At 40.2% G+C, this 24071-nt stretch overlaps 2 protein-coding genes across 4 annotated transcripts in view; one reads left to right on the forward strand and one right to left on the reverse strand.

The window, feature by feature from the left end:
* Positions 1-21369, forward strand: part of LOC140730440 (spermatogenesis-associated protein 7 homolog) — a 114979-nt gene extending 93610 nt beyond the window's left edge. For both annotated transcript variants that reach the window (XM_073050845.1, XM_073050848.1), the window contains one exon: positions 11256-21369. In XM_073050845.1, coding sequence (XP_072906946.1) covers positions 11256-11330 — 75 coding nt within the window. In that variant the 3' untranslated portion in view covers positions 11331-21369. The remainder of the gene's footprint in view (positions 1-11255) is intronic.
* A 16-nt stretch (positions 21370-21385) lies between these two features.
* Positions 21386-24071, reverse strand: part of LOC140730439 (uncharacterized) — a 51474-nt gene continuing 48788 nt past the window's right edge. For both annotated transcript variants that reach the window (XM_073050843.1, XM_073050844.1), the window contains exons 19-20: positions 22524-22702; positions 21386-21718 (exon numbers count right to left, since the gene is read on the reverse strand). In XM_073050843.1, coding sequence (XP_072906944.1) covers positions 21479-21718; positions 22524-22702 — 419 coding nt within the window. In that variant the 3' untranslated portion in view covers positions 21386-21478. The remainder of the gene's footprint in view (positions 21719-22523; positions 22703-24071) is intronic.

Genomic DNA, 24071 nt, shown 5'->3' on the forward strand with positions numbered 1-24071 from the left:
TGATTCAGCTCAAGTGATTGTCCCTATCACACTGTGAATATTGGGTTCAATTTTTCCACATTGTTTTGGGAACAGAGGTTGTTGGAAAATCAACACAGTTTTTAAGCATGTGCAGGATTAGGCTTAAAGAGGTAATAAAGACCAAAGGGAAAAAAATTCTGAAAGGATGGAGGAAAGAAATGAAATATAAAAAGAAATCCAGATGAAAATCAAAAAAAGGGGCTGAATAGTATTAAGCACAGTCCACAAATATAAGGTACACTGTAAAAATAGTTACAGTGAAAACATCACCAGTGACTACACCTTAGTCTTGAAAGTAAATCCTGTGCTTCACACAGAGTGAAAAGTAAAATGAAAAAACAGTATAGAAAATAAATAATTTTATTTGAAACAAAATAATCCATCTGTTTCCTTGAGCATTTTAAGTAATAATTATTCAGTGACTTCCACATAAATATCTGCATAAAATAACATTTTTTTTAAAAATTATGTACTGTACTGTGTTGTCCATGCTCAAAATACCTCATGGTAAATCATACTCACAAAACCAGTTGAACTTCATAATAAACCGGTTTTGATTCCTGGAGACAAATTAGCAATTGCTAATGTAACTCCCAGATAGCATTTGAGATTCCTGAGCCAAATTAATTTTCTTTCTGAACTAAATTTGTTTTTTAATGTAATAAATCTTTCTGACAAGCACTTTACCCTGGAACTGGAATAAGCAGCATGGTTGGCATGTTGAAATAACCAGTCAGATATTGTGCCCACATTCCCAGTTGACTTGGATCCTGTTTTAGCTTTTGACAACTTTCTTCACCATACCATGAGTACTGGTGTGACAAAATGCACCTGAACACAGATTAATAACATTTTTTTCTCTAAAAAAAAGTAATATTCACAGTGTGATGGGGACAGAGCACTTGAGCTGAATAAATGAGGCAGACTGTCATTCATTTGAACACCTCTTAATGGATAGATATTCATTTGAACACTGGATGCCAATTGACAATGGAACAGGACTGCATTTCTGCAAAAGTGTTGAATTCATGTTAATATTTTCATTGTTAGTGCACTTACCTAATTTTCCCACCCATTTTAAGACTTGGCCATCAGAAAACTGGACTGAACACTTACTATCACTACTTATTCCTTATGCAATTTGATAAATTAGTTAATTATTGTCTCATGAACTGAGGTACAGTGAAAAATTTGACCTGCATACGTTCATACAGATCAATTCATTACAAAGAGGCATTGAGGTAGTCCAAGATAAAACAATATCAGTACAGAATAAAATGTTACAGTTACAGAGAAAGTGCAGTGTAGGCAGACTTTAAAGTGAACGGTTATAATGTGGTATATATATTATCTTCCAAGGGAATAATTCAATAGTCTTACAACAGCTGAACAGAAGATGTCATTGAGCGAGCAGGTTTTTGTATCTTCTGCATGAGATGGGCTAGATGACAGAATCTTGAGGGTGGGTAGGGTCTTTGAATATGCAGGCTGCCTTACCAAGGGGGCAACAAGCTGACAGGTGATAAATGAAACCAGGTGAAAGGGAAGGTGGGTGATGGGTGAGGGGGTGGTAGATGACAGACATCTGGGTAGCCTCCAACGTAATGGAATGAACATTGATTTCTCTAATGTCCAGTCATCACTCCCCTCTGTTTCCACCCCCACTCTCTCTTTCTTCATTCACCATTCTGGTTACCTGCTCACCCCATTTCTTCTCTGCCACATTTATGACCAGCCCATCACCACCTTCTGATTCTCCACATCCTTCCCTTTATTCCTTGGTCAACAGACCTCTCCTATTAGATACTTTCTTTAGCCATTTATCACTTCCACCTAAACCTTCCAGATTCTTACATTATACCCACAACCCACCCACCTTCCCCCTCACCTAGTCTCAGCCAGCACCTGCCAGCTTGTTCAGCTACTCCCTCCTCCATCTTATTCTGGCTTCTGCCCCCTTCCTTTCCAGTCCCTGTGAAGGGTCTGGGCCCGTAAATTCATCTGTTTCCCTCCATAAATGCTGACAGGCCTGCTGAGTTCCTCCAGCGTTTTGTGTGCAGTGCATTGATTATAGTATAGCAGATTTCTTTAGCCTCCCGAGGAATAAGAGGTGCTAGTGAGCTTTCCTGACTGTGGTTTCAGTGTGGTTGGACCAGGACGGGCTACAGGTGATGTTGACTGAAGAACTTAAATAACATAGTTTTGAATAACAGAGTTATTTGAATAACAGAGTTCTGAATCCTGCCACCCTCAACATGGTTCACACATACAGAAACGTGCACTATCCCACTTCTGTAAATCAATGACCAGCTCTTTTATTTTGCTGACATTAAAAGAAAGGTTGTTGTCATGAAGTCATGTCTCTCAGCCCTCTACCTCCTTCCTGTTCTCTGACTCATCAGTTGAAATGCGTCTGACAACAGTGGCATCATCTGCAAACTAGATAGTTGTGAGAACACACAATGTTGGATGATGTATTGAAATCTTCACAGAGCTGGTGAACACATCATTATTTGGATAGTAAATGGTAGGGCCAGTTGGTGCTGGCTTTGCTCTCCTTAATTTTTTTTCTTCTGTCATTTGTGAATTAACACTGGATATTCAGTGATAATAACATAAATACTGTATGTAGTTTAGGACCTCCATGAATATTTTTTGTAATGAACATTCTATTGATAAGAGCAAAACTATGTTCATCAGTAAGACATTTTTAAATTGCAGGTGCCCTTTTCAGCTTGTTCAGCAGCAGAGAGATTTTCAAGAGCAGTGGAGTGAAAGATTTTCCATAATTAAAAAGGGTATTAAAGCATTATGCATCTTATGTTCCAAAAACAGTAGTGTGCAGGGCTTCCTCCGGAAAGCGGCATTACGAAGCCGTTCAATTCCTAAACAGTGGCTGTGTGACACAAGTGAGCAAGAACAAAAGGAACATATTTTGTGAGATATCAGCAACCAAAAAAATGCAGTCAAATATTTTGATGACATTTATTTCAGGTAGTCCCAACTTCAGGTTTCAAAGATTGTTGCTTAACATGGAAAACCATTTGGTGATGGAGAATATGTTAAAGAATCATGAATAGTAAATTTTGACAGTGTTCCAGAATAAAATATTCTGAATAAAATATATTTCTGAATAAGATAAAATATTCAGTGCATTAAGGATTTGCCAGTGAGCAGAAACACAGTAAAAGATATAATATTAATGATTGGGACAGAATTAGCAGAACAAATAATGAAAGATTAGTTAATGTAAATTTCTTTACATTGTTTCCAACCTGATGGCATGAACATCAATTTCTCTAACTTCTAGTAATTTCTCCCTCCTCCCTCCCCTAAACTTCTTCATTCCCATTCTGGCTGTCCTCTTACCTTTTTCTCTTCTCCTCACCTGCCCAGCATTTCCCTCTGTTGCCCTTTACATCTTACACCCATCGCCTCCCAGTTTCTCACTTCATCCCCCGCCCTCCCCCACCAACACACCCACCTTCCTCCTCAGCTGGTTTCACCAATCACCTGCCAGCTTTACTCCTTCCCCTCTCCCCATCTTCTTTTCTGGCTTCTTCACCTTTCCTTTCCAATCCTGATGAAGGGCCTCGACTTGAAATAAATGTTTATTCCTCTCCATAAATGCTGCCTGACCTTCTGAGTTCCTCCAGTATTTTGTGTGTGTTGCTCTATAAGACCATAAGACATAGGAGCAGAATTAGGCAATTTGGCCCACCAAGTCTGCTCTGCCATTTCATCAAGGCTGATCCATTTCCCTCTCAGCCTCAGTCTCCTGCATTCTCCCCTTTTCCATCTTCATGCATTGATAATCAAGAATCTATGAACCTCTGCTTTAAATATACCCAATGACCTGAGTTTCACAGTTGCCTGTGGCAATGCATTCTACAGAGTCACTGCTCTCTGGCTAAAGACATTTCTCCTCATCTCCGTTCTAGGTGGACATCCCTCTATTCTGAGGCTGTGTCCTCTGGTCTTAGACTCTCCCACCACAGGGAGGCTAAATCTCTTTCAGTTTGTCTTGATGAGAACACTACTGTTATATCATCAACCAGGCTAGCCTTATAGCTTCATTTTGCAGGGGTGATAAAATATGTGAAGAACTGGTTAACTTGGTAATGTTACCTAAACACACTATATCACTAGTCATGAGAAACACTCTTCCACCATACCCACTGCTTCCATCCAATTAGCCAGCTCTGCCTGGATTCCCTGCAATCTTCCAGAGCAGCCTACCATGTGGAACCTCAAAGGCATTACTAAAGTCCATATAAACCATGTCTTCCTTCCTGCCTTCATCAACTTTTTTGATCACCTCAGCAATTAAGCTCATAAAACATGATTACTCCCCTCCCATGCACAATGCCATGCTGACTACTCCTAATCATCTCCTGACTTTTTCAGATCTATGTATTTTATCCTTCATTGACAATTCCCACATATTTTTAATTTGTAGAAACTGACATCAGAGGGAAACTCAATACAAATTAATCATTCCAATTTTTCTGAAAGCTTGATTGAGATGCTAACGAAAGGCAATTTATTAGCAAGAATATATGGTTTTGATCAAAGGAGCATAAACACAAGTACTGTTTCTCAAAGCTCCAATCTCACTTTTGATTGAAACACAATAATTGTTAATAAGGGAACTAGATCACCTGAATGGCAACATCCTAAATATCCAATAATATCTCAAATTATTCCAAACTTTCCAACTTCACCATTCTATTAGTAAGTAAATTTTTAAAAAAAGCTGATCTGTCTGTGTGTGAAGTATACCTTCCTAATAACAATTTTTTAAAGTGTTCATTGTTCACTGTTGCTGTACATTTCACCTAGTTTATTCCAGGGGTGGTGGATGATACATTGTGGTATGATATTGAAGGTATTTAAATGACTTCATAGACCCCAAAAATTTTCTAAGAAAGGATGGAGGATTCAATTAGTTGCATTATTTATATAATGTACTTAATTTGCAACTTCTAAAAATAGGGCACGTACTTCTCACAAAGCTGCTGTAAGTTCTGACATCTCATCTCTATAAGCAAGTTCCAGAGTTATCTAGAATGAAGTCTTGCATGTGTGAGACTTCCAGCTCTGTTGCAGGATGTATGTTTCTCACAAAAGTGAGAATTAGTTATGGCTAGCTGAAACTTCTATAAGTTCACTATATAATTTGAAAAGAGCTTGCTATGTATGCATGCAGGAGGCAGCCACATTACCTGGAACATGTATTCACTAAATGGAGTGCAAGTGATGAATGTGACCCTGTGAAAGTTAAAGGATGGGACATTGGAAAGGCTCCTGATTTCCTTATTGCCATTTATGATCATGGATTTAAAGGTTGCGTATAAATGAGAATAAACGTGTAAGTAGAGGGCATATTTGTGCACTGCATGAATGGGTTTCCACATGGTTGGTTATTCCTAGTAAGATCTTTGCAATTCTTTAATGACAGTGGAGTGCTACAATTAACATTGTGGTGCCATAGGGCAGGAACGTACATTTTTATGGCATTCCTCCCAAAAAGGGAGGAGAGGGGGAAAAAAAGGATGGAGTGTGGCTAGAGTAAGTGATGGTGTTACAATAACGATCAGTGAGACACAGAAAATCTGTATTTACTGACAAGTAACTTATTATTTCAACTAAAAAGCACGTGGGTTCATACTCTATCCACCTGTGTGCACCCTGCTAGAACACCTGACACTCCATGAACAGTCAATGAAGAGAAAAGGTATTGCCCAGGACACGAGTCTACACTGGCCGGGTGTTCCTCATAGTCCTGATCTCCACGTGTCTGTGGGGTCCTCCTTATCCGCAATGGTTGGTCTCTGGCTGCTGGAGAGTTATTGTCCCTGCGTGCATGGAGCTCTGGAGTCTTATACTATTCTTCATCAACTGAAACACTGGATCTTCATCCCATTGGCTCAAGGTCACCTTCTCACTAGTCATTGTACAGGGCTACAACCATCATTGTTTCATGGCTCTGCCCACCCCAGTCTTGTGTATTTGTGCCTTTATACTCTGATTGGTCCAAACCAGTTAAATGAGGGACCCTAGGCAGAGTCTAATGAGATTGCACATTGCTTCTTCGGCAGGTCTGCCATTTTACATCACAAGTAGCTACTCCTCTGAGAATGGTCTCAGGTTTATTAAAAAAAATAAAAACACAAAATGCTGGCAGAACTCAGCAGGACAGACAGCATCTATGGGAGGAGGAAGTGACGACGTTTCGGGCTGAAACCCTTCATCAGGAGTTCCTCCTCCCATAGATGCTGTCTGGCCTGCTAAGTTCTGCCAGCATTTTGTGTTTTTATTTATTTCCAGCATCTGCAGATTCACTCGTATTGTCTCAGGTTTATTGCTCTGATTAGATTGTCCCAGAGTCAAGAATCAGTTTAGAGTCCACACCCCTTACATAACAAATGGATATTTGTATGAGAATGGTCTCAGGTTTAGCAGATCATTACCTGAAGCTTCCTGTGTCCACATTCAGTTGCTGATTAGATTATCCAAAATGGGGAAATAAAGACAACTGGCTTGTCTGCTTCCCCTGTCCTTGATCAGACTGTAGTTTCTTCTGGCCAACAATGGCAACACACACAAAATGCCGGAGGAACTCAGCAGGCCAGGCAGCATCTATGGAAAAAAGTACAGTCGAGATTTTGGCCCAAAACTCCAGTATTTTGTGTGTGTTGCTCGGATTTCCAGTTTCTGCAGGTTTTCTATTGTTTGTGACTAAAGTAACTCATATTCATTTGATTAACATAAACCACCTTAATCTGTAGTTTGGGTTCTTGTTGACTATTGAAGCCAATATGGGATCCACAGACTCTTTCAGAGAAAGGGCAGGAGATGCCCTGATGGTATAGTTTGGTGGTTAGATTGTGAGATGGTGCAATCCTTACACAGGGCTCTTATTTGCACCCTATTCCAGAATCTCAATATCAATCAAAACAGTCAGGGGGATCAACACCTTATATACCGGCTGGGTAGCCTCCAACCTGATGGCATGAACATTGACTTCTCTAACTTCTGTTAATGCCCCTCCTCCCCTTCTTACCCCATCTCTGATATATTTAGTTTTTTTCAGTTTTTCCCCCCTCCCTTTTTTTCTTTCTCTCTCTGCCCATCACTCTGCCTGTTCTCCATCTCCCTCTGGTGCTCCCCCTCCCCCTTTCTTTCTCCCTAGGCCTCCCATCCCATGATCCTTTCCCTTCTCTAGCTCTGTATCCCTTTTGCCAATCACCTTTCTGGCTCTCAGCTTCACCCCACCCCCTCTGGTCTTCTCCTATCATTTCACATTTTTCCCTCCCCCTCCTACTTTCAAATCTCTTACTATCTTTCCTTTCAGTTAGTCGTGACGAAGGGTCTCGGCCCGAAACGTTGACAGCGCTTCTCCCCATTGATGCTGCCTGGCCTGTTGCATTCCACAAGCATTTTGTGTGTGTTGCTTGAATTTCCAGCATCTGCAGATTTCCTCGTGTTCCCCATTTTGTGTTGTAACGGGCTAGCATCAGCAGGAGAGTATAGGAAAGGAAAGTATGAATTAAAGTATATTAGCTGGTATTTAAATGAAACAAAATTACAAACCAAATGTCTTTGTTCTGGCCATGCAGTGAAAGGAATGGAGACTGTCTTTTGTGAAACTGCTGTGCAACCTCAATTTTGTGAACTGATTTTGCTCAGGAATAGCTGGATCAAAGTAGTTAAAAATGGACACAATAAAGCCCTTACTGATAATCAGCTGATTTAGAGATCATTTCCAAATAAGAAGCTGGATATGAGAATTTTTTAGAACATGCAAGTTTATAAATAGGGCAGTCTATGTCATTGACTTGAAGTATGCTGGTTCTAACAACTGGTTACTGTCGTTAAACTGGTTTGAACTATTCTGATCCTTGTTGCTTGGGAGAAAGGCAATAAAGTGTTGTTCCATTTCTGCCAATGGAAAAACTGACATACGCTGGTCAGATAAATCAAAACACACCTGTTTGAATTGATAAAGAAAGAGAATAAGAATGATGTACCTCAGATGCAAAGTGAGAATGCTGGAGTTTAAAGATGGCAGTGAAGGTCCCCATCTCAGGAGCAGGGAGAAGAAGGATCAATTGTTTGGCCATATTTCAGTGTTATATGTTGGACTGGTGGTCTAAGTGAGTATTAGTACAAAAGGAACACTTATCATTGATGACTTAAGTTGTTGACCTGGGGGGGGTCAACATTATTTAAATTTACATTTGTGTAGAGACAATGAAGTGCAAGATTTGAATTAATTAAGATTTGTTGGCGAGTTGTCTAACTTGAGTCAGTTTCCTAACAGTCAACAACTTTACACTTCTTTAAGAATCTCGTCCCATAACAATACTGGGAAATATTACCTGCTTCAAGAGCCTTGAGTGAGCATGTAAATAGTATAGCCAGCCCAACATAACTGGCTGTGCTTTGGAGGGGATATGACAGATAACTATTCAGAAGAGCTACAAAAGTTAGTTTTAGTTTTCTTCTGGGGTTAATATTTATAGTCCGTCACAGGAGAACTTACCTGAATAACAGCGTTCAGCATAACATTTATATCACAGTATCCATGTTTAGAACACATCTTGACAATCTGCAGTTGAGTGGCAAACACTTGTTAGGAAGTGAGCAAGCCTGTGGTATGTTAAATACTGGGTGAACAAGTAGTCTTTGGGGTACTGCAAGTCTGTCTTTGCTGTTGCCTTGCTGCACGCTTGAATGCTCAGTGGTGGGTGCCGAAGCTTTTTTTTTTGCCAGTGGGGGGTGGGGAGATCATTGCTCGCTGCTGCTTAACTTTGGGGATCTAACATTTAACTGTTGTTCATTCTTTGGGGCACTCCTCTGTTTTCATGGATGGTTGCAAAAAAAAGCATTTCAGGATGTATATTGTATACATACCTCTGACATTAAATGTACCTTTGAAACCTTGTACTCGTATTGATAGGCATTTCTATACTAATTGTTGAACATTACAGTCATAGCAAAGATCAGATTGTCCAGTAGCAATATTTTAGGTAGTTAAATTTACTTCTTGAAGTTCTTGGTATCTTATTCTTTGTTCAGTGATTTTCATTGGAGCTAAATATTCCAACACAATGATCTGTCCTTTGACAAGCATTACTATTAGTAAATGAAATTACTCAATGTTATTTCTGTATTGATATAAACACTAGCGGGTTCCTTCAAAGCAGAAAATGCTGTTTGCCAGTTGCCAAGACTGTTAATAAGATAATTTCCTTAGAAACTTTGGGTTGAGGGATTTTTTAAAGTCTTACATTCAGTGCCCAATACAATGGTTGCTCAAAGTCTGAAATATTGGTATAAAATGCTAAAAATATGCATCAAGTCAGGCAGTATTTGTGGAGATAGAAATGTTTCAGGCTGAACTTTCATCAGAACTGGAGAGAATTGTACAGGTGTAACAAGTGTTGAGCATGTCCAGAAATAAGGCATTGATACTGGTGTGACTGAAAAATTGGGTGGTGCTTGGAAAGGATAGGGTGAGTTTAGAAATTTAAGAATAAAAATTTTGTAGTATGATTGAACCAACGGTCAGTTTCACACCAGCATCTCTTGTCAAAAAAAGGAAACGATGATAGTGAGCTGATTCTTATTATTGACTCCAGAAGCAGTCAGATAACTACCGGTAATCAAAATACAGACTCTGTTCCCCTGACAATATTAATTGAACTAGTACGGGAAGCCATGGGCAGAGGTCAGAAAGGATGTGAATTATGATGCCAGGCAACCAAAACTCTTGAAGGCTAAATTGAGGCAGCTTGCAAACAATCTACCAGTTTTCTCAATTTAAAATAATGAACAATTGTTTACTATAAAGCATTAAATAAAAATTATATTTCCTACAAAGATAGTTTGTGCCCGATTTTTGGGGAAATAAAGGAAAATGATAAAGATTTGAAATAACTGGCCTCTTCCTCTGAGTCATTGATTGCTTTTAGAAACAATTAAATCATAAACCTCCACTAACTGAAGTTGCTGTCAGTTACAGTGCTCTTTATAGAACTTTTTGGCACAAATATAAGAGAAAGGAAAGCATTCTGGAGGTATATCTACTGACTGTTACACAGTAACTTGATTGGGTTTGTCAACTATTGACTTCTCAAAATACAAGGCTTTTGTGAATACCTGCTGAGGGCTATTGGAAAACTGTCAAAAATCATTTATACCAGGATCATTGAAGTGACTGTGAATGGCACCCTGTAGATCATGTAAAAAAGACTTTTTAAAACATGTAGAAACTAAATCAAAATTTGCAAACATCATCTCCCTTATTAAGAATCTGTTTACAAAGATGTTAATGAACGTGAGGTCAGTTCTGATGCTGTCTGTAAGAAGTTTGTACATTCTCCCTGTGACCACATAGGTTTCCCCTGGTGCTCTGGTTTTCTCCTAAATTCCCAAGATGTACAGATTAGATCATTGGGTGGTGTGGGCTTGTTGGGTCAGAAGAACCTGTTACCTTGCTGTATGCTAAATAAAATTAAAATGGTATTAAGAAGTATTGCCTAACTGAAATGTCTCTCAAAATAACAGAAATAGACCAATTATTCCATAAGTAGTGAATTATTTTTACCCAAAGATGACTAGTTATCTTCAGCAGGTGGTGCCACTGGATTCCATACTGAATGGAATGGGAACTTTTACCCATTGTTCCCTTCCACCACGACTTTTACCAGGTTAACGTTAGCATCAAGACTGTGTATACTGATTCAGCTAGGTGCGTTAGCTCATTAAACTTGCCCTGTTATGTCTTACTTTCAACATTAAAGACAACTTAATTGTGCCAGTGAGATATTTTAACATTTGTCATGGCAGGTAACCTTTGTTTCCTTTTTGTATCATTCCATCCAAGTTATCCACTGATGAATTGAGACTGCCCAAATATGACATGTCCTTCCAATTAGCTTCAGGATTCAAAGCTCACACAGAATGCAATAACTCTAACAAATGATCTCAACACTAGAGAACTCTACCTGTACCTTTCCTTTAACTCTATTACTACTGGACTTAGAATTTGCAATATTATATTTATTGGCTGAATCAGGGGATATCTTTCTGCCTGAACACCATGTCAAGATTTTTTTTTATATAGAATAAGCGTGCTATATTATTAGTCACATGCAGTTGTATGGTATGAAAAATTGTGTGGGAAGTGTGGAAACTAAACCAAACATTTTTTTTAAATTTTATAGGATAAGCTGAAAAACATTCTTCAAAACCTGAGAGATGAACTACAAACAGATCCAATCATCAGTTCCTCAGAATAAGGTGCAGCAGTACAGAAGCCTTGCCATCTTAAACAGAGATTCAATCCTCTAAGGACGATAGTAAAAAGTGATTAGAATGATAATGTGGACTTAATTGATAATGAAAGCAACGCATTTCAAGAAATTACTTCTGACATGAAAATACAATCAACAATGCATTCAACTGAACAATATTTATTCAAAGAACCAAATTGCTTACTATTTATTCTAATACCTTAACTATCCCTGTCCATTCAAATGAATGGGGTTGCTGTAACTGTACTTAAGTTCTTATGGTTGAAACCCAGTGCAGTTGCTGGAAATTCAGCAGCTTTATATTCTGCCACTGCACTGCAGCAACAATGCAGGTTATTGTGTAGATTTGAACAAATTCTTGCAAGCATGCCACAATTACCAAACTTAGAGTTGGCCAAATCCCAAGCCCATCAATATTTTCTTTGTAACAGCAACGTTAGTTGCAGTAGCAAGTGGTAATTTTGCCTGGCATTCATGCTTTTTATTTCTTCATTTATGGATTTGGGAGCCAGCAGTTATTGCCCTAGTTGCCCTTGAGAAGGTGGTGATGAGCTGCCTTCTTGAACTGCTGCAGTCCCTGAGGTGGAGGTACACCCACAGTGCTGTTAGGGAGGGAATTCCATGATTTTGACCCAGTGACAATGAAGGAACGGCGATATGTTTCCAAGTCAGGACGGTGAGTGACTTAGAGGGGGATTTCCAAGTGGTGGTGTTCCCAGGTATCTGCTATTCTTGTCCTTCTAGATGGTAGTGATCGTGGTCTGGGAGGTGCTGCCTTATGAACTTCAGTGTGTTGTTGCAGTGCATCTTGTAGATAATACACACTGATGTAACTGTTCATCGATGGTGGAGGGATTGGAAGCTTATGGAAGGGGTATCAATCGAGTGTGCTGCCTTGCACTAGATGATGTCAAGCTTCATGAGTGTTGATGGAGCTGCACTCGTCCTGGAAAGTGGTGAGTATTCCATTACGCTCCTGACCTGAGCCTTGTAGATGGTGGACAGGCTTTGGGGAGCCAGGAGGTGAGTTACACACCAGAGAATTCCTATCCTTTGGCCTGCTCTGGTAGCCACCGTGTTTATATGGCTAGACTAGTTCAGGTCCTGTGAATGATAACCCCCCAGGATGTTGATAGTATGCTGCTCAGTATCTAAAGCTATAATGCTGTGTAACTCATGAATTAAATGCAGAATCTGCTGAGAAGATAAAAACAAATATTGCTTTTAGTATGTTTTCATCCCCCATAGTAAAAAGATATGTAATGCTTATGAGAAACAAGGTCAAATATGAATTGGTAACCTGCAGTTTGGCTTTTAACATATAACTACCAAATAATCCCACCAACATCCAGATGAACTATTGTTACAAGCTTTTATCCATATCAACTGTTTACCAAGGAGGTAAAAACATAACGAAAGATTTTGTAGGCAGCAATAAGGCAACTGACTTCGATAAAATGGGTTTACCTTAAGTAATCTTTGCTGAGAGAACTTATAAAGGAAAAACAGGTAGGATCATTGATGCATTAGTCCTTAGGATGGAAATAGACTCTTACTTCAATACTTAATATTAACCCTGTTCTAGAAAGGAAAAATCTAACAACAGGTTAAGTCATTGACCCAAATTTAGCACAAGTAGTTAAAACCTAGAAGTTTTGCACATCTTTTGATGGAATTGTTTGCCTCATGTTTTTCAAGAATTACAAATGTAAAAACACAAACCTTTTAAAACTATTTTGTACTCTTCACAATTCTGCCCTCCTCAACCACTCAGAGTTGTTGTATGTCTGCCTAATCCTATGTGTACCTATTTCTGTAATAGCTTTCAAAAACTACAACTAATTGAAAGAACATGTTATTTTACTGAAATTTTGTGTCATGCCAGTAACTCAGCCGTAATGCTTTGAAATTCATCCCATAATTTAGGTACAGCCTTAAGTATATTTTAGCAGCCCTACAAAAACAAATTCAAATTCCTCCATAATCATACCCGTACAAAATAATGAATGTGCAATGTCAGTGGCTCATCTGACATGTCATGTGATTTTTGAGTGAAATAGGCAGTGAATGGTAGGGAATCACTCAAAATTAATACTTTCCCCCTGAACTCCAGTGTCAAAACACTGTCCACTTTCACAGCAACTTCAAGATTTCCTCATTGACATGCATCAAAATTCCAAACCTGCTATCAATTACAGTAGGTGAGGTACTGAAGATGGATGCTGAGTTTGCTATCATTATCACACAAAATCTAGCCCATTATCTAGGCTGTTTTGAAGAAAACAGCAGTTTTATTTTTTCCAGGGAAATTAGAACTCAGATGCATTCACGTATCTACAATACAACAATGTGCAAAAACCAGATTTCTCCCAATTGGTTTCCATAACCATAACCATATAACAATCACAGCACGGAAACAGACCATCTCGGCCCTCCTAGTCCGTGCCGAACTCTTAATCTCACCTAGTCCCACCTACCCGCACTCAGCCCATAACCCTCCACTCCTTTCCTGTCCATATACCTATCCAATTTTACCTTAAATGACACAACTGAACTGGCCTCTACTACTTCTACAGGAAGCTCATTCCACACAGCTATCACTCTCTGAGTAAAGAAATACCCCCTCGTGTTTCCCTTAAACTTTTGCCCCCTAACTCTCAAATCATGTCCTCTCCTTTGAATCTCCCCTACTCTCAATGGAAACAGCCTATTCACGTCAACTCTATCTATCCCTCTCAACATTTTAAATACCTCGATCAAATCCCCCCTCAACCTTCTACGCTCCAATGAATAGAGACCTAACTTGTTCAACCTTTCTCTGTAACTTAAGTGCTGAAACCCAGGTAACATCCTAATAAATTGTCTCTGCACTCTCTCTAATTTATTGATATCTTTCCTATAATTCGGTGACCAGAACTGTACACAATATTCCAAATTTGGCCTTACCAATGCCTTGTACAATTTTAACATTACATCCCAACTTCTGTACTCAATGCTCTGATTTATAAAGGCCAGCGTTCCAAAAGCCTTCTTCACCACCCTATCTACATGAGACTCCACCTTCAGGGAACTATGCACTGTTATTCCTAGATCTCTCTGTTCCACTGCATTCCTCAATGCCCTACCATTTACCCTGTATGTTCTATTTGGATTATTCCTGCCAAAATGTAGAACCTCACACTTCTCAGCATTAAACTCCATCTGCCAACATTCAGCCCATTCTTCTAACCGGCATAAATCTCCCTGCAAGCTTTGAAAACCCACCTCATTATCCACAACACCTCCTACCTTAGTATCATCGGCATACTTACTAATCCAATTTACCACCCCAACATCCAGATCATTTATGTATATTACAAACAACATTGGGCCCAAAACAGATCGCTGAGGCACCCCGCTAGTCACCGGCCTCCATCCCGATAAACAATTATCCACCACTACTCTCTGGCATCTCCCATCTAGCCACTGTTGAATCCATTTTATTACTCCAGCATTAATACCTAACGACTGAACCTTCTTAACTAACCTTCCATGTGGAACTTTGTCAAAGGCCTTGCTGAAGTCCATATAGACTACATCCACTGCCTTACCCTTGTCAACATTCCTCGTAACTTCTTCAAAAAATTCAATAAGGTTTGTCAAACATGACCTTCCACGCACAAATCCATGCTGGCTACTCCTAATCAGATCCTGTCTATCCAGATAATTATAAATACTATCTCTAAGAATACTTTCCATTAATTTACCCACCACTGATGTCAAACTGACAGGTCTATAATTGCCAGGCTTACTTCTAGAACCCTTTTTAAACAATGGAACCACATGAGCAATACGCCAATCCTCCGGCACAATCCCCGTTTCTAATGACATCTGAAAGATCTCCGTCAGAGCTCCTGCTATCTCTACACAAACTTCCCTCAAGGTCCTGGGGAATATCCTGTCAGGACCCGGAGATTTATCCACTTTTAAATTTCTTAAAAGCGCCAGTACTTCCACCTCTTTAATTGTCATAGGTTCCATAACTTCCTTACTTGTTTCCCACACCTTACACAATTCAATATCCTTCTTAGTGAATACCGAAGAGAAGAAATCGTTCAAAATCTCTCCCATCTCCCTCGGCTCCACACATAGCTGACCACCCTGATTCTCTAAGGGACCAATTTTATCCCTCACTATCCTCTTGCTTTTAATATAACTGTAGAAGCCTTTCGGATTTACTTCCACCTTATTTGCCAAACCAAACTCGTAACTTCTTTTAGCTTTTCTAATCTCTTTCTTAAGATTCCTTTTACATTCTTTATATTCCTCAAGCAATTCCTTTACTCCATGCTGCCTATATCTATTGTAGACATCCCTCTTTTTCTGAACCAAGTTTCTAATATCCCTTGAAAACCATGGCGCTTTCAAACCTTTAACCTTTCCTTTCAACCTAACAGGAACATAAAGATTCTGTACCCTCATTTCACCCTTAAATGACCTCCATTTCTCTATTACATCCTTCCCATAAAACAACTTGACCCAATCCACTCTCTCTAAATCCCTTCGCATCTCCTCAAAGTTAGCCTTTCTCCAATCAAAAATCTCAACTCTAGGTCCAGTCCTGTCCTTCTCCATAATTATATTGAAGCTAATGCTATTGTAATCACTGGACCCGAAGTGCTCCCCAACACATACATCTGTCAGCTGACCTATCGCATTCCCTAACAGGAGATCCAACACTGCCCCATCTCTAGTCGGTACTTCTATGTATTGTTGCAAAAAACTATCCTGCACACGTTTCACAAACTCTAAATCATCCAGCCCTTTTACAGAATGAGCTTCCCAATCTATGTGTGGAAAATTAAAATCTCCCACAATCACCACCTTGTGTTTACTACAAATATCTGCTATCTCCTTACACATTTGCTCTTCCAACTCAAGCTCCCCATTAGGTGGCCTATAATACACCTTTCCCATTCCTCAATTCCACCCAAATAGCCTCCCTAGAGGAGTTCTCTAATCTATCCTTCCAAAGCACCGCCATAAGATTTTCTCGGACAAGCAATGCAACTCCTCCTCCTCTGGCCCCTCCTTCTCTATCACACCTGAAGCAACTAAATCCAGGAATATTTAGTTGCCAATCACACCCTTCCTGCAACCATGTTTCACTAATAGCTACAACATCATAATTCCAGGTATCAATCCACGCTTTAAGCTCATCCACCTTTCTTACAATGCTCCTAGCATTAAAATAGATACATTTAAGATACTCTCCACCTCCTCCTCTCTTTTCATCCCTAACAATGCATTCAAATTTATTATCCTTTTCTTTGTTCTCCCCTACATCTTCGGGCTGAGCGCATCCCTTCTCCATCACCTACCTTTCCTCCCTCACACACTGTCTACTTACTTGCTCTACTGGTGAACTAACCTCCTCTCCCATAGTTTCCTCAAATTGATTCACGACCCCCCATCTTACTAGTTTAAAGTCTGCCCTGTAGCCCTAGCAAACCTCCCCACTAGGATATTGGTCCCCCCAGGATTCAAGTGTAACCCGTCCTTCTTGAACAGGTCACGCCTGCCCCAGAAGAGGTCCCAATGATCCAGAAACTTGAATCCCTGCCCCCTGCTCCAATCTCTCAGCCACGCATTCATCCTCCACCTAATTCCATTCCAACTCTCACTGTCGCGTGGCACAGGCAGTAATCCCGAGATTACTACCTTTGCGGTCCTTCTTCTTAACTGCCTTCCTAACTCCCTATACTCTCGTTTCAGGACCTCTTCCCCTTTCCTACCTGTCATTGGTACCTACATGTACCACAACCTCTGGCTCCTCACCCTCCCACTTCAGGATATCTTGGACGCGATCAGAAACGTCCCGAACCCTGGCACCAGGGAGGCAAACTACCATCCGGGACTCCCGATCACCTCCACAGAACCGCCTGTCTGAACCCCTGACTATCGAGTCCCCTATTACTATGGTCCTCTTTCTTCTATCCCTACCCTTCTGAGCTACAGGGCCGTCCTCTGTGCCGGAAGCCCGGCCACTGTCACTTCCTCCAGGTAGGCTGTCCCCCCCAACAGTACTCAAACATGAGTACTTATTGTCAAGGGATGAAGCAATAGATATAGGAACAGCGCTAACCACTCCATTAATTGTGCAGTACCAGAGAGGGTTCAACTCAATCCTCACAATACCTGGAGTTCAAAACTCGCTGTCACTTTGACACATGAGCAACCTCCTCTTCTGTAGAAATTCTGGTGAATCGTACATCTGATCCCACAGGCAGTCTAGACTTGACTTCTTGAACGTGAAGTTACTCATTTAGAGTGTATACCTCCTTCCTTTTAACCTTTAATTGATAAGCATTTTCAAATTCCACCTGGTAGAGCTGTATAACATGTGATGCTACAAACTGGGCTCCATAGACTAGTTCTTAAAAACAGTAGCCAGTGCACAGGCGTGGGAAGCAGCAGTAGAAGGCAGACAGGCACCACCAAACATGGTGAGTTCTTTCTCTTGCGTGGATTTTTTTCCTTATTTTTTGAAGCATAAAAGAGATAGGGTCGAGCGGAGTGGGAACATAGAGGCTTCGACGAGAACAGGCTGAGGCCAAAGAAACAGGTAAGAAGGGTAGGTTTTTCTTTTCATTTTGCTGATTTGGTCTTGGTTGCCCATTGTACAGTGCAGGCAGGATGTCAGATATGGCAGAGGAATGCTCCTCCTGTAGGATGTGAGAATTCATGGAACCTCATGGCCTCCCTAATGACTACACCTACGGGAAGTGCAGCCAGCTCCAGCTCCTGAAAGACCACATTAAGGAGCTGGAGCTGGATGAACTAAAGATCATTCAGGCGGCAGAGCAATTGATAGATGAGGCTTTTGAGCAGATGGTTACAACCAGAGTGCAAAAGTAGATGGTGAACACTGAGAGAGGTAAAGGGTGAAAGAAGTCAGTGCAGGGTCCTCCTGCATCTATTCCCCTTGGCAACAGGTGTATACCCCTTTGGAAACTGAAGGGGGGGGGGGGATCTATCTGGGAAAGTCAGCAGCAGCCAAACCAATAGCACCGTGGTTGGCTCTGAGCCTTAAGAAGGGTAGGGTGAAGTCTGGCAGAGTAATAGTCTTAGGGGACTCAGTAGTTAGGGGGACCGATAGGAGAGTCTGCAGCAGCAAAAGAGACACCAGGATAGTGTGTTGCCTCCCGGGTGCTAGGGTCCAGGATGTCTCCGAGTTGTTGCAGAATATTCTTGAAGAGGTTGAGCAGCTGGAGGTCGTGGTACATATTGGTACCAATGACATAGGTAGGAGAGGGGTAGAGGGGTTTAGGGAGTTAGAAAGGAGGCTGAAGAGCAGGACGTCCATGGTGGTAATCTCTGTATTATTCCCAGTGCCATGAGCTAGTGTAAGTCAGAACAGGAAGAAAGCGCAGATGAATGAGTGGCTGAGGAGATTGCCTCCTGCACTTGAGTTTCATGTTCTTGGATCATTGGAACCTTGTCTGCAGAAGGGGTGACCTGTACAAGTGGGATGGGTTACACTTGGACTGCAGGGGAACCAATATCCTAGGAGGAAGGTTTACTAATGCTATTGAGGAGGGTTTAAACTAGATTTGCAGGGGGTGGGAACCCAAGTGAAGAGGCAGAGGATTGGGTGGCTCACGCACAAGTAGAGACAGATTGAGGGAGTTTGTGCGGAAGGATAGGCAGATGATAGAACAAAGATGCAATCAGCTTGAGGGTTTGAGATGTTTCAATGCAAGGAGTGTCATAAACAAGGCCGATGAACTTAAGAGCATGGATCTATGATGTTGTGGCCATTACAGACTCTTGGATGGCTCAGGGACAGAAATGGCTGCTAAGTGTGCCAGGCTTCAGATGTTTCAAAAAGGACAGGGAAGGAGGCAAAAGAGGTGGGGGCATGGCATTGCTAATCAGGAGTAGTATCACAGCTGCAGAAAAGGATTGTCTACTGAGTCAGTGTAGGTGGAAGTTCGAAACAAGATGGGGGCAATAACTACTGGGTGTTTTTTTGTAGACCCTTCCTACCACCCCCCCCCCCCCCCCTTAGTAACAGGGACATCAAGGAGCAGATTCTGGAACAGTGGCACTAATAATAGGGTTGTTGTGATGGGTGAATTAAACTTTCCTAATATTGATTGGCATCTCCTTAGAGCAAGGTGTTTAGATGGGGTGGAGTTCAGGAAGGTTTCCTGATGCAATATGTAGATAAGCCAATCAGAGAGGTTGTACTTGATTTGGTATTGGAAAATGAACTTGGTCACATGTCAAATCTCTTGGTGAGAGCATTTTGGAAATAGTCATCACAACTCTATATCCTTTACATTAACACTGAAGAGGGATAGGAGCAGACAATTTGAGAAAACATTTAATTAGGGTAGCAGGAAATATGCTATTAGGCAGGAACTTGGGATCATAAACTGGTAGCAGATGTTCTCAGGAAAATGCACGGCAGAAATGTAATAAATGTTCAGGAATATCTGCATGGCATTCTGCATAGGTATGTTCCATTGAGGCCAGGGAAAAGAAGGCAAGGTAAAAGAACCATGATGTAGAAAGGATGAAGAAAATCTAATTAAGAAGAAAAGCTTACAAAAGGTTCAAGAAACTAGGTAGTTACAGCTCTAAAAAATTACAAGGTTCCCAGGAAGGAGTTTAAGAAAGAAATTAGGAGAGCTCGAAGAGGCCATGATGAGGCCTTGGCGAGCAGAATTAAGGAAAACCACAAGGCATTCTACAAGTACGTGAATAGCAAGTGGATGAGCCGAGTGAAAATAGGTCCCTTACAATAGTGGAAACATGCATGGAGTCAGAGGAGATAGCAGAGGTATTTAATGAATACTTCGCTTCAGGATTCACCAGGGAAAAGGTCCTTGGCAATTGTGGGGATGACTTACAGTGGACTGAAACACTTGAGCATACAGACATTAAGAAAGAGGATGTGCTGGAGCTTTTGACAAGTATTAAGTTAGATAAGTTGCCTGGACTGGCCGAGATATACCCCAAGCTAATGTGGGAAGTGAGGGAGGAGATTGCTGAGTCTTTGACGATGATCTTTGCATCATCAATAGGGAGGGAAAGAGGATTGGAGGCCTGATGCTCCTGAGTGGGACCTTTTTAAGTACACAGAGGTGTATGAGATGTGCCACCTGATCACAGCAAGGTAGAGGTCAGTCTACTTCAGCAGGGTAGTATCCTAAATGATCTTTTTTGAACAGTTTCCTGTGAAAGGCTCCTATTTCCCCACCATCAGAAAAAAAGAGACGACAATAAATTTACAATATTTTATAAACATACAAATATAATTCCAAGAAGATATTATAAAAGTAGGATCTAGTAGCATCTAGTAAGGAACCAGACCACAAATGAATGGTGTATTGCAGGTTAATCAACATTCTAATTGCCGTCCACATTATCAAAATTTTGCTGTAGAATGTTCAAAGTCACACATTACAGATCAAGCATTTTCACTCTGCATTGGTTCAAGTTCCTTTTCTATGTGCAATTTAGCAGTGAGGAATGGAGAATATGGAGTCCAGTTCACCGGGGGTCAGGATAGGTGGGTGTGCAGTCTGGAAGTTGGTGAGTGGAGGACTTAACAGAATTCGGTCTGGTGAGCTGAATAACTACTTTGCTTAAAAGGTTATGAAGCTGATCAAAATCAAGGAATTGATGCCTAGGATGGCACTGCATGTCGTCAGTTATGTTTTTTCAGGTCAATGCATCTTATGCATGGTGGATCCATAAAGAGTTTTTCAGACTTCATAGAGCTCACGAAAGAAACATGATTTTCTTTACAAATTTTTTAAATTGAAGTTGAATAATGTTGTGTACAAAAACCATTGTGACAGGCAATCCAATTTCTATGTCATGATGTACAGAAGTTACATTCATCATATGCTAATCACTATGCTAATAGTTTTGTTGCAACCATTTTGATTAGTTAATGTACTTGATGTTTCTTCATAATAAAGTTGCAATATATACATGCTAGTTGTTCCTGTGTATTCTAAGCCACCCAGCCTTACTGAGTGCACATTTTTTTCAGTCAGTTTTGTCCCTCTAGAAAATGTAGTCCTGCTGCTGAAACTTTATAACACTTGCAAGTAATATTCAATTTCTACTCTTATCATTCATTGCACTTTGCAGTTATCATTTCCTTCTGTCTGTGCAATTTGTTCCTTGTGTTGTTTCTTTGACTCTATAGATTTGTTGACATTCGGTGAGCATCTACTTTGTAAATGTTTCCCATCAAGACTTACGAAGCTCTTCTTCTTTAGACTATTTGTTAAAGATGACAGAGGAGACTGTGCCACAGCTGGTACCAGACCAGGAAATAATGCTGGAGGCGAACACCTGGACTCAGATGGATGCTGAAGAGAACAAAAATAATTAATATTAATGCATTGGTTTGACTCCCATTCTGTAAACAAGTATTTCTAAATTCTGTAAACAGTATTTCTAAATACTGGCTATTTGGCAAAAAATGGACAAAGAATATTTAAGTTAAGGGGCTGAGCAATGACTAGAAAGTATACTGGTCCCATATTTGCAATTATAATTATAGGTTGTACTCCACTACAAAGGATTTAATAATTTACAAATTTACTTTTAGGAAAAACATATCCATCTGTTTCAAGTTATTAATGATATTCTTTTTGTAGGATATATAATAATTAATCCATGAATGATGACTAATTCATTGTTTTTTGATGAAAAAATAAAAGTAAAACCAACAATTCATTTTGATTTCCAAACTTAACTGACAGAACTAGAATACAACAAAATTAAAAGTAACACCATTTTACTTTGTTACATTCATATATACCAATGGATTAATTATTTCTTCATCAATCACACAATCATAAGGGAATGTTATGGCCCAGTAGCATAGTGGTTAGTGTAATGCTATTATAGCTCGGGGTGTTGAAATTCAGAGTTCATTTTTGGCATCATCTGTGAGAAGTTTGTAAGGCCTCCCTGTGAATGCATGGGTTTCCTCGGTGCGCTGGTTTCTTCCCACATTCCAAAGACGTAGCAGTTGGTAGGTTAATTAGTCATTGTAAAGTGTTCTGGGATTAGGCTAGGGTTAAAAAGGTTGGTTGCTGGGTAGTGTAACTCAAGGCCTGTTCCATACAGTATCTCTAAATAAATTACCCCTTGATTGATAAATACTACCTGGTGTATATGGCTGCCTTCTGCTGTTGTCTCTGACTTCTTGCTTGTTTGTGTAACTCCTTTACGTCCACTTGGAGATACCCTGCTCTGAGCTGCAAGAATGGAATTAGCCCTGTTGAATAAGGTAGTTCTACGCAATGTGTAAGGGCTAGGTGATGCAGCAGGAACTTCGACAAAACCTGAAAGAAGACATGACCATCAGCAGGCAGAATATTGATGCAAATATAATAGAGCTCCCATTATCCAGAAAAAGCTTTCCTTTGACTTCACTTCACTCCCACATTGTTCCAAACAAATTTTACCTCAAAGAAAGACAACTGGTCAGTTGAATAGTCACATTCTGTCATCTGTACTGAATGACAAAATCAGTAATTTCAGAAAATCTGAAATTCAATTCTGATATTCTTCTTTATTTTCCCTCTTGACCCAAACATTATATCCCATTACCAATCCCCTTTTCCTTGCATCATCATCTTCTATTTTTCATTTACTCTCTCCTGTCCTCCATCCTCTCATGAACATGTTAATTTTATAGCTTTTTCCAGTTCCAATAAAAGATCACTGAATTGAAGCAATAACTCTTTCCCTCACGACATGCTATTACCTACCTTTTCTATTCTTCTACTGCCAATATTCATTAAAGTTGGACAAAACTAACAACTCTAAATACACAAAATGATCTTCTGGATGCATGTTTTGTTGGTTTTGTCCAGTCAGAGTAATATGCCCATCAAGGCATTGATCTGCACGATAACTGGGATCCAATGGTGTCCATCAGTATTCTGGACCATCCATGCTGAGACACTGAGTCACAAAAACTTTTTTGGGCCCAATTCTGCGAAAAACTAATATTATTTTTGAAATTTGCAGCCAATCCCTCCCTAATAAGATGATTGCCGAAAAATTCTAGTACACGGACTGGGCGTATTAAGTGGACAAACAAATGTTCACTCTTGAGACTGCTTTGCATACTTTAGGATTACAATTTTGAATTCAAAGTCTGCATTCATGATGACCCACAGTGATCAGCTGAGTGGAGCTGTGCGGTGGCAAAGGCTGGGTGGAAGAAGAGAAGAGTATTTTAAAGAGATAATGGTATTCATGATTGAGATGGAATCATTACAGCAAGGAGGATGGAGATGTGATTGGCAGGCATCCCAGTCTAACGTGCTGTCTTGTGAATGCCCAATAACAGATTCTCCAAAATGAAAATGGTTCATGTCTTCCTGGAATGTTCCAGAAGGAGAGTTGCATGTGCATGTATATCATTTTACTCAGATGGTGAAATTGAATTCCAATTGCATAGTGTGAGAGAGAATTACAGAACAAGAAGCCTCTCAGGTGAGATGGATAAAGCTCAAGGGCATAGATAGTTACACTGGACTGGGATATCATAGGCATTACAGAAATATAGCTTCAGGACTGGCAGCTAAATGTTCCAGGGTACAGGTACTATAGGGGAGATTGAGGTGGAAGAAAGGGAAAAGAGAGTTGCATTTCTGATTAAGAAGGACACTATAACAGTGAACCAAGATTAAATTACTGAGG

Source organism: Hemitrygon akajei, chromosome 7 (genome assembly GCF_048418815.1).
Source record: "Hemitrygon akajei chromosome 7, sHemAka1.3, whole genome shotgun sequence".
NCBI lineage: Eukaryota > Metazoa > Chordata > Chondrichthyes > Myliobatiformes > Dasyatidae > Hemitrygon > Hemitrygon akajei.